The sequence below is a fragment of the Anabrus simplex genome, chromosome 2, assembly GCF_040414725.1.
Source record: "Anabrus simplex isolate iqAnaSimp1 chromosome 2, ASM4041472v1, whole genome shotgun sequence".
NCBI classification, from domain to species: Eukaryota; Metazoa; Arthropoda; class Insecta; order Orthoptera; family Tettigoniidae; genus Anabrus; species Anabrus simplex.
This window is the reverse complement of record NC_090266.1, coordinates 861142914-861157604: the sequence shown is the minus strand read 5'-3', so window position 1 is coordinate 861157604 and position 14691 is coordinate 861142914. Positions and strand designations below refer to the sequence as shown.

General features: G+C 36.3%; 1 protein-coding gene across 1 annotated transcript in view; it reads left to right on the top strand.

The window, feature by feature from the left end:
* BBS1 (Bardet-Biedl syndrome 1) overlaps nucleotides 1–14691 on the top strand; it is a 148721-nt gene that overhangs the window by 91318 nt on the left and 42712 nt on the right. The window contains exon 10 of the mRNA XM_068225865.1: nucleotides 6070–6203. Within this exon, the coding sequence (XP_068081966.1) occupies nucleotides 6070–6203 (134 nt within the window). The remainder of the gene's footprint in view (nucleotides 1–6069; nucleotides 6204–14691) is intronic.

Here is a 14691-nt window from a genome sequence, read left to right as displayed (position 1 = left end):
TTAATTATAGGTCGAATGGGGACCTCTTTTTTATGAATTTTGGGTAATGATCTTACTGTAAGTAATTTTGGGTTTATTATAGTTAATTTCTGATAATCTTGATCATTTAGAATGAAAGTAGAATTTTTAAGAAGGTTCTTTAAGTCACGCTGTATTTTGTTTGTTGTATCTTTATTAATTACAGTATAGGTTTTGTTTGAGAAAAGTTTCCGTTTTATCTATGTAATCTTGTTTGTTCATTATTACTATGGTGTTGCCCTTATCTGCTTTTGTTATTACTACGTTGCTATTATGGATTTTGGATTTCAGGTTTAGAATTTGTTTCGAGACGTTGTAGTAGTTGTTAGATGTTATCTCATTAATCAATGTTGGGAGTTTCCTTTTTACTTCATAACGTATGTCATTTTGTTTGTCAATCGGAATTTGTTTATTGATATTAGTTTCGGTTTCAGTGATGGTAGTGATTATGGCCTCTGCTTTTTTGTGATTAGGCCAATTATGTTTAATACCCTTATCCAATAGATTCATTTCTGTTTAGAGAAGGTTAATTGTAATGGAAATGTTCGTCAAATGGGAAGGGGACAATTTTGTTGGTTGTATTTTGGTCAGATGTTTTGCATTTGTTTCTTGTAAACAAATTAATTTATGGTTTAGGGTTTTCTGTTTCCTATCTAATATGTATAATAGTTTAAGGTCAATGTACCTTAAAAATGAACTCCTTTCAAGTGGAGATAATTTTTGAGAGATGGTCAAATGTGTCCTATATAATTGTAAATTTAATAGAGATTTCTTCTTGTATAATAGCTTGATTTCATTTTTTAACCATATGCTGTTTACTTTCTTTTGAGTGGCATTAGATTTTGAACGGGGATGACCTTTTCTTTGTAAAGATTTGAGAAATTTATGTACCAACTCTAATTGCTAGCAATCTTTAAGAAACTTAATATCTCTAGAAATCTTGCCTATTTTAATTCTCAGGTTCAGATACTTGTTAGATTTTACTATTGCCTGGTTGGCATTAATATTACGTGTGATAAATATCAATTTTGATCCGTATTGATGATATTTGATTGGAATAATAACAATAAGTTAATTTATTAATTTTTTTTTTTTTTTGCTAGGGGCTTTACGTCGCACCGACACAGATAGGTCTTATGGCGACGATGGGATAGGAAAGGCCCAGGAGTTGGAAGGAAGCGGCCGTGGCCTTAATTAAGGTACAGCCCCAGTATTTGCCTGGTGTGAAAATGGGAAACCACGGAAAACCATCTTCAGGGCTGCCGATAGTGGGATTCGAACCTACTATCTCCCGGATGCAAGCTTACAGCCGCGCGCCTCTACGCGCACGGCCAACTCGCCCGGTAATTTATTAATTTGACCACCTAATCAATACAATAAGTCTTGTCTTTGTTGATTTACATTGACATGTTAATTAAAATGGTACATGTTTTGCCTTGTATATAGGCATCATCAGCCATTGCCTTAACCTTGAAATAAAATCAGGCACCTGATTTACATATAAATAAAATAAAACTAATTTTTAAAAAGCCTTGGAGAGACTTGAACTAAAATTAAGATATGGTAAAAGACTTGTACAATGTTGGTTTTAAAGATATTGCAATGAGTGAGGAGTTTACAATTGGTGAAAGTACTTGCAATATTGATATTAGAAGGCTACTATTATAATTCAAATGAACAAAGCAACAGTCTGTTATAAACACGTGATAAGATTGCTATAAAATTATGTTGGCCGACCAGTGGTTACAATTAGACAATGACGAAAATGACGATCAAAATTGCATTTATTCAAAAAATAATCTTGAATAAAATAATGTCGAAGGATGGTCGCGTGACCTGTAATTATTTGTTTACATGAGATAAAAGTCGAAGACAATGGCATATGGTGAAGTTGTGGTTCACTTTGATGAAAAAATACGTAGTTGTAGTTAAAGGTTGATGAATGATGTTTAAATTGGACCTCTATGGACCATCTCAATTTGATGCAATGCTAAAACGTTGTTAAGAATATGGGTTTATTGACATTCTAGTCGAAAAGGCACCATGACAGTTGAATCTGTAAAAGGAAACCAGAAGCGTGGTGTTAATTGTGTGAAGAAGTTGTAATAAAATGTTTAAGTGGAAATCGTGTACACTTACCATTTGACGATGGTGAGGTTAACTTGTTACGTTATGGGCTAAAAGTTATTGACGACTGTCGACTTCTTACTACGAGTGTTATAGCTGTAGGTTTGTGTTGGAGGGGATCTGTTTGCGAAGGCGTGACTATGGGCTTGTTTGTAGTACTTGGAGGGGAGCTTCTATTGGTGGGAGAGAAAGAGGAAAGTGTATTGCTGCGCATATTGTAATGGTGAGATGCTGTTGGATGGAGCGATATTAGAGTGGGTGTGGCTACGGGTCTATTGGTTGCATTTGAATTAAAAGCAAAGCAAAGTCACCTCTGCACTGGCCATGAAGGCCCTAGGAGGAGTGGAAGGTAAAGGCTTTCCACCATTGTTAACCTCAGCACATGATGGGGTAAAGTGGTTAGCTCTGCGCCCGGCCGCCTTTGCCCCCAGGAATTAACCTGGTACTCATTTTTGGTGTAGGCTGAGTGAACCCTAGGGCCATATGCACCTCCGGAAGTGGAAATCTTGTTTCTTAAATTTTACGACATCCTGACGGGGATTTGAACCCACGTCCTTCCGGGCGAACCGAGCACGCCTTTACCGCCTCAGCCAGGTAGCCCCTTGCATTTGAATTAGAGATTTTTATTTTATTTATATGTAAATCAGGTGCCTGATTTTATTTGAAGGATAAGGCAATGGGTGATGATGTAAAAAAAGACTATACAAGAAAAAACACTAATCGTAATTTATTCTTTAATCATTACTCTATTAACATCACAGACAATAGTTGCTCTGGATCAGGAATACACAGATTAAATGCTCTACATGTAATTTTTCCTATGTTGGTCAAACTGGCCGCAGCTTCTCCACCAGATACGCCGAGCATTATAATGCACAAAGACACTATAAATTTTCCGCAATGACCAAGCACATGAGGGACACAGGACATAAATTGACTACAATAGAACAAGACCTTCATATCCTCAAAAGAGTCGAAAAAAGTAAACTTATGACAGAATATGAAAATTTATTAATTTTCCTCGACCAGCATTTTAACAAAGATAAGAACTTAAATGACATTATTGATAAAAAAAGCCCCTTGTACGAACAGATTTTATTTCTATTACAAGAATCAATTCCCCTCGCCAATATATTCTTAAAAATTTTCAACCTCATATTAATAAGCACTCCCACCTCCTCTACAACTAATACACTCTCCTCCCTTCCCCTCACCGCCAGTACCTCTAATTCAAATGCAACCAATAGACACGTAGCCACACCCACTCTAATATCGCTCCCTCCAACGGCATCTCACCAGTACAATACGCGCAGTAGTACACTTTCCTCTTTCTCTCCCACCAATAGTAGCTCCCCTCCAAGTACTACAAACAAGCCCATAGTCACACCTTCACAAACGATCCCCCTCCAACACAAACCTACAGCTATAACACTCGTAGTAAGAAGTCGACAGTTGTCAATTACTTTTAGCCCATAACGTAACAAGTTAACCTCACCATCGTGCAAATGGTAAGTGTACACGATTTCCACTTAAACATTTTATTACCCAATTGTAACCACTGGTCGGCCAACATAATTTTATAGCAATCTTATCACAGACTGTTGCTTTGTTCATTTTAATTATAATAGTAGCCTTTTAATATCAATATTGCAAGTACTTTCACCAATTGTAAACTCCTCACTCATTGCAATATCTTTAAAACCAACATTGTACAAGTCTTTTACCATATCTTAATTTTAGTTCAAGCCTCTCCAAGGCTTTTTAAAAATTAGTTTTATTTTATTTATATGTAAATCAGGTGCCTGATTTTGTTTCAAGGTTAAGGCAATGGCTGATGATGCTTATATACAAGGCAAAACATGTACCATTTTAATTAACATGTCAATGTAAATCAACAAAGACAAGACTTATTGTATTGATTAGGTGGTCAAATTAATAAATTAACTTATTGTTATTATTCCAATCAAATATCATCAATACGGATCAAAAATGATATTTATCACATGTAACATACCACTTAGTCGAGCAGCTCGTCTTCTTTCTCCCAGTTCTTCCCAGCCCAAACTTTGCAACATTTTTGTAATGCTACTCTTTTGTCGGAAATCACCCAGAACAAATTGAGCTGCTTTTCTTTGGATTTTTTCCAGTTCCTGAATCAAGTAATCCTGGTGAGGGTCCCATACACTGGAACCATACTCTAGTTGGGGTTATACCAGAGACTTATATGCCCTCTCCTTTACATCCTTACTACAACCCCTAAACACCCTCACAACCATGTACACCTTTCTTTATAATCCCATTTATGTGATTACCCCAATGAAGATCTTTCTTTATATCACCTAGATACTTACAATGATCCCCAAAAGGAACTTTCACCCCATCAACGCAGTAATTAAAACTGAGAGGACTAACTTTTCCTATTTATGAAACTCACAACCTGACTTTAAACCCCGTTTATCAACATACCATTGCCTGCTGTCCATCTCACAACATTATCGAGGTCACGTTGCAGTTGCTCACAATCTTGTGACTTATTTATTACTCTATACAGAATAACATCATCCGCAAAAAGCCTTATCTCTGATTCCACTTGCACTTCCTTGGAGGCCACACGACATTATTATTATACATTGTTCAAAGCATTAATATTTATCTGTACACATTGTGCAGTGTAAATTAATTCATTAAGCTAGGATCTGTGTATCAGCTGCAGATTAGACTAAAATACAATATTTCAAATACTAAAGAAAAAAAATGTGAAGAAATTATTACTAAACTACAAAGAACTCTTCCGTTTTGTAGTGATAATAAATTTTCTGTACAGTCTCTAAGTTCATAATCTTCCTATAAACTTTGAACAAACCATGATTTACTGAGCACTGTTTGTAGTGCTTATAATCAGAGCTAAAGAAAAATTTCTGATACAAAATTTTATAATATAATCTAAAAAATATTCTACAAAATACCAAAGTAACTGGCAGTATGTAGTGTGAATTCTGTAGCAGTATGCTTATGCACTGTGATATATGGGTTACCTGGGTTTGATTTATATTATTATTATTATTGCCATGGAGATTTTTAATCTTGGTATTGAAGGTAATACAGAATACACTCAGGTTCATGAGGACTAAGATGAGAAGTAGGTTGAAGTAAGTTAAAATATCACTCTCAGCTTTTGTGGAATTGGTTTTCCATGTATTCCCACCTCTGCTTCAGGTGAATGCAAGGATGGTAAGTAACATACAGGCCATGGTTTCTTCCTTCTCAATGTTAGCTGCAATTAATTACAAATTCACAACAACGTCATCACATCACAAACATCATAGACATAATTGTTATCTTGACAGATTTTATTCTCATTTAACTGCAGAATTTTTGGTCATGATGCCCTAAGCCCCTGAAATGAACGAACAAGAACTTGCAACTATTTGATGTTCATAAAGGAGATGAAATAACAAGTCCTAATCCAGCATATTGCTCTCTTCCATTCTGTTACTTTCTGTGTCATGAGTCTGATACATATTCTTCAGCCTTGGTGAGGCTGTGCCACTCATCTCACTTACTGTATAAATGTTCAATAATTTATTGATAAAGCTACATCTGTATGTTTGTATTAGCTAATTTTTAACAAATTACAGAGCATCGTGCTGTAGCAAATTCAAACTTTCCAGATTTATTGTTGTAAATTATGTACGTAATTATGCTTATATTTAAATGTAAATAGTCTTGTAAACAAATTTGTAATTTCTGGTGTATAAGTGCATGTTTTAAGATTTTATCATTTTGGGAAAATTTTTTATATTTTGGTTACTTTGGTGACAAATTAAGGATTTTTCTTCTTGTTTGCCTTTTAAAAATTAACTGTGAATGAGATTATAACATGCATATGATAAATAAATGTAATTTATTTTGCTCTTTCATTAGCAATGCATCAAACCTTCCAGCACGATCTGTTTCGCCTGCGCCTTACTACAGCTCGAGCATATGTGAATGTTCTACAGAGCTGTACTAATCCCATCAGTAGTAGTGTCAAGGACCCATTGAAGTTGACAGCTCAGGTACTGTGAGTTTTTAAAACCCTTATAATACTACTGTATATTTAGAACTGAGTGTAGTATCTGTCTGTTAATGTGTAGATGGATGCTTATATATGTTGTGCTAGGAATAGAAAAGGTGTTTCAGGACCTCCTTCATGAGAGTATCATCAATGCAGAGTGAGTGGAGAGGGCTTGATCCTTAAAATAATAACTACCAGTGTGGAGAAACGTTCAAGAATATACCCCACTCAAGTTGAATTTGCTGTTTGTTTTTCATTGCATCAACACAGACAGGTCTTATGGTAGCGATGGTATAGGAGAGCCCAGACTGGGAAGGAAGCAACCTTGGCCTTAATTAAGGTACAACATATAACAAATGTACTGGGCCATCCAGTTATCGTGGAACTGGGGTGGCGGCTGGGAGCGAAAAAGCCAACACGTACGTCGGAGGGAGGGTAGCCTGCGGGGACTGTTGGTTCTCGCTTTGTCTCCCAGCACAGTTTGTTTCAGTGGTAGCAACACCTGTGTGCAAAGTGAAGTGAGAATAAATGGAAAATAATAATAGGCCTAATAGTAATTCTATTCCACAGTGAGTGTTTGTTTACGATTTGTATACCAATACAAAATCCACTTGTGTTGTTATTAGGAGATTATTTCCAGAGAAATTCCCAGGTGTTCGAGTTCCAAGTCATGGGACGGGTCATATATTAGTTAAGAAATTTTCTGAAGAAGCAAAGAAGGCACTCTACAGTGCTAACTGAAGAAAATCTTGAAGACATTAGACAATGCCTGAAAAATTCTCCTAAGAAATCTCTTAGCCATCTTACTCAGCAAACTTCTGTACAAAGGGCTATGAAATTACGTAAGTTAAAATCCTATAAATGTGCTGTGGTGCAAGTACTTAAACTGGGTGATCCTGTGTGTGTGTTGTTAGATTTAATGAATGGATTTTGAATAAAGTGCATGATGGAGAAATTGATTCCAATTTCGTTCTCTTCTCAGATGAAGCATGGTTTCACTTACGTGGGTACATAAATTCTCAAAACAGCTGGTATTGGAGTGCCGAAAACCTAATCTACTCCATGAGGGGCCTCTTCATCATGAGAAATTAGGGGTAGTTTATCAGGCAGTCACTAGCTTGCTCTTTTATTGCCCGGCTGGCAGGAAGTGGTAACTTGCTGGTCAAGACCTCAGTTTGCTTCACCTGCGGTTTTGCGTTAATTGGATGATTCTGTAGATGTTTCACATTTGCCTGGTATGAAAATAGAAAACTGCAGAAAACCACCTTCAGGGCGGCTAACAGGGATTCAAACCCATTATCCCCTAAATGCAAACTAACAGCTTTATGACCCAAACCGCTTAACCAACTCGCTCGGCTCACTGAAGTTGAGTGGTGGTTATTCAGAAACAAACCATTCAGCTTTGGTTTCCAAGTACACTAATGATACATGCTATTGCAGTTCTAGATCTCCTGTCAGAGGTTATCTCATTACTGGTAAGCTTTGGTGGGTCTTATGTCTGTACGGAAATATCTGAGGAAAGACAAACCAGAATTGTAAGGATATGGAACCTGCTGCAAGTTATTTGGCGCATTTGCATTTCTGTTTGACGCACAAGTATATCACGAGGAGACAGATGTAAACCAGAAGTGAAAATTTATTTCCATTAAACATCTGCTACAGATTTGGAGGGTATTCAGTGCATGGTTTATATATATACTACAGTATATACAGGACTTTTTTATTTATGTACGAAGTTACTTGATGTGTTGCAAATATAGATATTCGTAGTTTATTTTGTAATATATATATCCATTAAGCAGACCCGGCCAACAGCTGGAAACTGCGGATGATGATGATGATGATGATGATGATGATGATGATGATGATGATGATGATGCTGATATCCATTATTTTCATGACAGTTTACAGCCAACATCTGTGATGCTGTCAGTTAATCTGTTCCCAAGAAAATGGGTTTGAATGCTACTGAGGTCAGTGACATTTGAGGATGTTTCAAGGCAACAACTTGTGTCATTGACTCTTATTAAATGAAAATCCACAACCTGTTTCCAGTCATACAACCGGGTCAGGAATGGAATGAATGAAGCCCCCATCCAACGACGAGGGTAGGAAATGTGCTGGCTGCCGAAGCCTGTCGCACTCCTCTGGGGGCAATGATAAATGACTAACAGATGAAATGTTAATGGAGAGTGTTGCTGGAATAAAAGATGACAGGGAAAACTGGAGTACTTGGAGAAAAACCTGTTCCACCTCCGCTTTTTCCAGCACAAATCTCGCATGGAGTGACCGGGCTTTGAACCACGGTATCCAGTGGCAAAGAGGCTGCCGCCTGAGTCACGGAGTCTATGTCATTGACTCTCATTACATGAATTAAATTTTATGTTCAAGTCCGTATTGAAAAAAAAATTCATAAAATAATTAAAACTTCAGAGGAGTCCACCTTTTCAATTCTGATTGATGTATTTACAAGTAGAAACACAACTGAATACAAATTATACTGGGTACATATTTTGTTCTGGGGCCGATGACCTTAGATGTTAGGCCCCTTTAAACAACAAACATCATCATCATCATATTTTGTTCTGCTTCTAGGACATCTTCAGCCTTTATAAGGACGTTTTGATGTTCCAAAACATACTGAAGTACAATGGAATCGAATCAGTTAAAGCATATGATAACCACTGTTATAAAGAAACAGTATTATCTATTTGACCTTCCGGTGTTGTTGGCCGTCTGATATGTGTGTTTCTTACGGGTTTTTGAAAATACTATCTTGATGTGAAGTAATAAATGTGCAGGAAGTGAAATGATGACAACACTTAAAAAGTGTCTTTAGAACATGATGTCCTTGAAGCTAGTTAAAAAGCATATATTGCCTAAGATGGGACACTTTGTAAGTATAGTTGTCTATCTGTTTTCGTGTTGCCAGGGAAACTCCTCTCATTGATGAACATGTAAAAATCACGGATACGTTAAAGTAAAGCGTGCATGAACTTGAAGATTTTAATCTATAGAGATGGTGGTTAAGAAGTCCAGAAGAAAAAGAAATTTGTATAAGAATTTTAAAAATCCAAAAGAGAAATAAACAAAGCTAGTTGTAATGGACTGAGCTCGATAGCTGCAGTTGCTTAAGTGCGGCCAGTATCCAGTATTCGGGAGGTAGTGGGTTCGAACCCCACTGTCGGCAGCCCTGAAAATGGTTTTCTGTGGTTTCCCATTTTCACACCAGGCAAATGCTGGGGCTGTACCTTAATTGAGGCCACGGCCGCTTCCTTCCCACTCCTAGCCCTTTCCTGTCCCATCGTTGCCATAAGACTTGCAAAAAAAGAAGTTGTAATGGAAGAATAAGTACTCCCTCTCCTGCTAGTCCCATTGAATGGTGTGTGTTTGAAGAAGGCTGTGTAAAGAGATCTGGCAACTGAGTTGCTGCGTTGAGCAACTGCTGTTGGGAGAAGCTGGGGAGGGGGAGAGATGGGATAGGAAGGGAAAGGGGGAGGGTGAATGTGTGATATCTGTAGTAGACTCTTTATTGCTATTTGTCAGAGGGAATACTTTAAAGATTTTGTCGAAAAGAACATTAATATTTTTGGTTATCTCATTTATATTGTAATTAGGATAATATCTTTGGTCATTACTGATACAATATATATTTTTTCATAAATGTTCATTAAGGTACCTTTATTAACTGTAAAATGACTAAATCCTGGTTTATAGTTGAGAAGGAATGGTTGAAATATGTCATATGGATACTCATTGCTGAGTATTTATGTTTATCTGCATTAATATTCTTGATACCTGTCTGCCTATGTAAGAAGCTTTGCATTGTGTGCAATTCAGTTTGTACATACCTAAATTCAATACTAGAGGATGGTCAGAAACAACATGAACCGGGTATATGACCATTAGCGGGTTGGTCGTATTGGTGAATAATTTTAAATAAAATAATTCGATATCTTGCGCTGTTGTCATTTCGTCAGCAGCTAAATATTTTGATTAAGTTGGTGGCAAATTTAGTATTTTTCATTTTGTTTGCCTTTTAAAAATTAACTGTGAATGAGATTATAACATGCATATGATACATAAATGTAATTTATTTTGTTCTTTCATTAGCAATGCATCAAACCTTCCAGCACAATCTGCTTAGCCTCCGCCTTACTACAGTTCAGGCATATGTGAATGTTCTAAAGAGCTGTACTAATCCCATCAGTAGTAGCGTGGGCGAAGTGAATTGGGCTTTGTGAGCCAGTGTTCCTAAATCGGTTTGTGGTTTAGACTGACTTGAGGGCCATGCAGAAAAATCAGCAACACACACTGTGTACTTCAGCCAGTATCACTGTAATGTACCTGCTAGGGGGTGATCCTATAAGCACGGTGTTCTGTATTCCAATGCCTTTCCTGGCGCTCTCAAGCCTGTCATAAGCCATGTGCAGAGTTAGCAATCCCATTTGAATTTGCCTGTGCAGCGATCTCATTGGCTAACTTCATCACCTGTTAAAATTACAACAGTGCAAGTTATCAAATTTTTTGTTTTTCCATTTTTGTATTAGGGTGACCAACCCTCAGATTCTTATATTCTCTGACCACCCTGTATATTACTACTGCGGACAGTACTTTGGGGATTATAAAATAAATGGTTATTGGTGTTGCTCATTCTAAAAGCTATATTAAGATTTTTTGAAAAGATTAGGCATTTTCTAAATTTTATTGTTGTAAAATGTAAAGGTAGCAAAATGTGTACTCTTTCTTTTTGTGGAATCTCTAGTGAGATTGGAATTTGGTCTATTTTTAATTTTGTTGATAATTCTATTAACATACTTTCCATTATATTCATTATTATCTGCTTTTTCATAGATAATATTAATTCCCATTTTGAAGTCTATTATGAGTTCTGGGGTGAAGAAAATCCTGTTTTGATGCTTGTGATGCTTGTTGTTTTTAAGGGGCCTAACAACGCAGGTCATCGGCCCAAAAAAATCCTGTTTTATGGTGTTGTTTGTTCTGAGTCGGTTTTCTGTGTATTTTAAAGGAAAGGTGACTATTACTTCTGGATACTGTAAGATTGAGAAAATTCAATTAATAATTACCGGTAATTTCAGTATGTACTGTAAATTTAATAAAGGAAGCTGACAGCAGGTCACCCTAGTAAATTTGCCAATAATCTTGTGCAAGAAATGTGCAACACACAACATCATTGCAATATATATATGGATGGGCCTGGATTAGCAAAGAAAAAGATGGTTGGTTTGTAGGTTGTGCTTTTGTAGTGCTACAGAATAAAGGTGAGGTGTATGCTGAAAAATTTAGACTATCTCCCTCATGTTTAGTCTTTCAAGCAGAACTGTATGCTATTCAACAGGCAGTTATGTGGATTAAAAAACACAGTTGTGCTGCGCAAATATTGAGTGATTCTCAGGCAGCTTTGAAAGCAGTCCAAGAAAAATACAGGTTCTTTATTTGTGCTTGGCAGGCACTTTCTTGCTCGAACTTGGCCGCCTATGATAGGCTGCTACCGGCCGCTGGCGCGCGTGGTTTCCGGCACTTCCTGCAGTTGGAGAGCTGAGCTCCGAGATAGTAGGGTGTTCAATGAAGCTACTGCATGCTGTATGTTGTATAGTATAGTGTTTTATTGTGATTGTGTATAGTGCTGTAATGTATGTGAAATATTCATTACGTGAACGTGTATATCTGCACAATACTTACATTATGTGCAAAAAATTGTGCGCTAGGACAAAAGTTTCAAGAGAAATTTCCAGGGAGATCCATTCCTATCAATCGGACAATAAAACAACTGGCCAAGAGATTCAAACGTACAGGTTCAGTAAACAATAAAAATAGATGTAAAGGTCATTATCTCCTTACTGAAGCATGTTTGGTACGAGAATCATAAGTAAAAATCTGTGGCCCCCCTCGTAGCCCAGATTTAACGGCATGTGATTTTTATTAGTGGGGAATGTTAAAAAAATGTTGTTTATGGGAACAACCCTCACACACTAAACTTAAGGACAATATAAGAGCTGCAATTGTATCCATCAGTGCTGAAGAACTTGGTAGAGTAACCAAAAACTTCATTAGGAGATGCCGATTATGTTTGGCAGTGCATGGGGAACATTTTCATCATAAACTATAAAAATTGTGAGTAAAATGCATGATAATGATTTTGAGCACCGTATTCTGCTGTAGATACGAACGCGCGGTAGCCGGCATCTGAACAGTCACTGGCGGCCATGGTCAAGCGAGAAAGTCCCTGCCAAGCATAAATAAAGACCCAGTATAACTTTCATCCGGTAGATGTTAATATAAGATCACACATACTAGGCTACAGCATGAAATGGGTCCGAGGTCATGATGGAGTAGAAGGAAATGAGAGAGCTGATGAACTTGCCAAAGCAGCTACTACTTCTTCTGATGCTTTCTTGATATATGAAAAGTGTCCTGTGTCTCTTGTAAAAAAGGAACTAAGAGAGTATACACAAGATATGTGGAACAACCAATGGATCACCAGCACAAACGGCCAGCTAACAAGGGACTTGTTCTTTCCAAATATTCAAGACAGACTACAAAATAGGTTATTGCAACATGAACATATGTAGGTCTAGTCATAAGTCATGGCAACTATTTTTTTTCTCGCGAACAGGAGACAAGTAATGAACATCATTTTTTCCGTATTGAAGGAATCTTAATAAACATTTATTATAACAGGAGACAACACAGAAAATCTAAGATATGCATTTGAAAACGTACGGTATGTACTTGCGTATGATGCCACTAGATGGTGTATGTAAACAACAGTGTGTTGTTCAGTGTGTGAGTGAGAGCATCACAAACTAGAAGTCAACAAGCAGGAGCAATGATCGTATATTAAAATAGCAGTTCTCCGTGGCAGAAGTTTAGAATCAATATTCAGAAGCCCTATAGCTGTACCTGTGGAATGCCACAAACTGTTCCTCATCTTTTATTTGAGTGTCCAATTTTTGACAGGAGTAGATATGAATTAGTAATGCATTTAAACATGTGCAATATAGAATATTAAGCACCTCTCACTATAGTATTTCAGAGAAGATACTGTTATAAAGTGTTTGTTAAATTTCTCCACCTCATTTATAAGTTATCTCCATTTTAAATTAATTTATCATGTATTAACTTAAAAGTCTCACTGTCTATAGCCCTAATATACTGCTTTTAAAATAGGGTTTGTAACTGTATATTCAACAACAACAATAACAACAACAACAACAACAACAATAATAATAATAATAATAATAATAATAATAATAATAATAATAATAATAATAATAATAATAATAGAATCTGTTGTATTAAACTGTTTCAATACTGTAGAGCTACCGATACTTTGTTGATCAGTTGTTGCAAAAATATGGTTGACATATCTAACCCAGAAAGCAATACATTTGATGTTGTTTAAAATCTTGTGCTTCTCAAAGTTGTCTATGTAAATTTCTGCCAAGATGTCAGAAGCCAGAGCCCCCATCGGAAGTCCCTTTTGCTGATAAATCTTATTGTTAAATGAAAAATAGTTGTTAAGAAGAACAAATTCTAGGAGAGTCCTAAATTTGCCTATTTCAGGTCTGCATGATTTACTATGTTGAAGATAATTTTGTTTAATTATATTAATAGTGTTATTACTGGAGCATAAAGAAGTAAAGAAAAAATTTCCGAAGCTGCTCAAAGAACACTGAAGTACCCCAACACTCAACAAACTTCACAACAATATCAAACAGAAAGTTAAGAATAATAATTTGACTGTCACAAAGGCAGGCAAAGGAAATACAAAAGTTATAATGCACAAAAAAGACTGTATTGACAAAACAGAATCACTCTTTTTAGGTAGTTTTTTTTAAAGTCTATAGAGACCCAAGTAATAAAATACAAAAACCCTCGACAAATTCTAAGGAAAGGATTCACAAAGACAGTACCCCCATTAGACCAATAGTTAACTTTAGAAATAGCCCTACATACCAAACTTCCCAGTATATTCATAAATTTCTTAAGAAACAATAAACTTTTCAAAACAAAACTTATATTAAAAACTGTATTCAATACTGTAATGTTTCCAAAAATTTCAAACTACAACCTTCATACACTACTCGCTCTTTCAACATAACTAGTATGTATTCTAATGTTCCAGCAATAACACTATTAATATAGTTAAACACAACTGTCTTCATCATAGTAAACTAATTGCAAGCTTGAAATAGACAAATTTATGACTCTCCTAGAAGTTGTTCTTCCTAACAACTATTATCATAGGTTATGAATTTCATTATGGTCCATATTGACAATTGATCACTATCAAAGGGTAGAGAAGGGTCCACCTATTCAATACTATTAGCTTGTATAATGTCTTATATCCCTCCTCCAACCCTTGCCATCATAAGCTAGACTCCTGCTCCCTCTCAACTGTCAGTCTGGTGTTGGTGTCCGTACCAAATGCACACATTTTACAAGCATCATAGAGACATTCACTT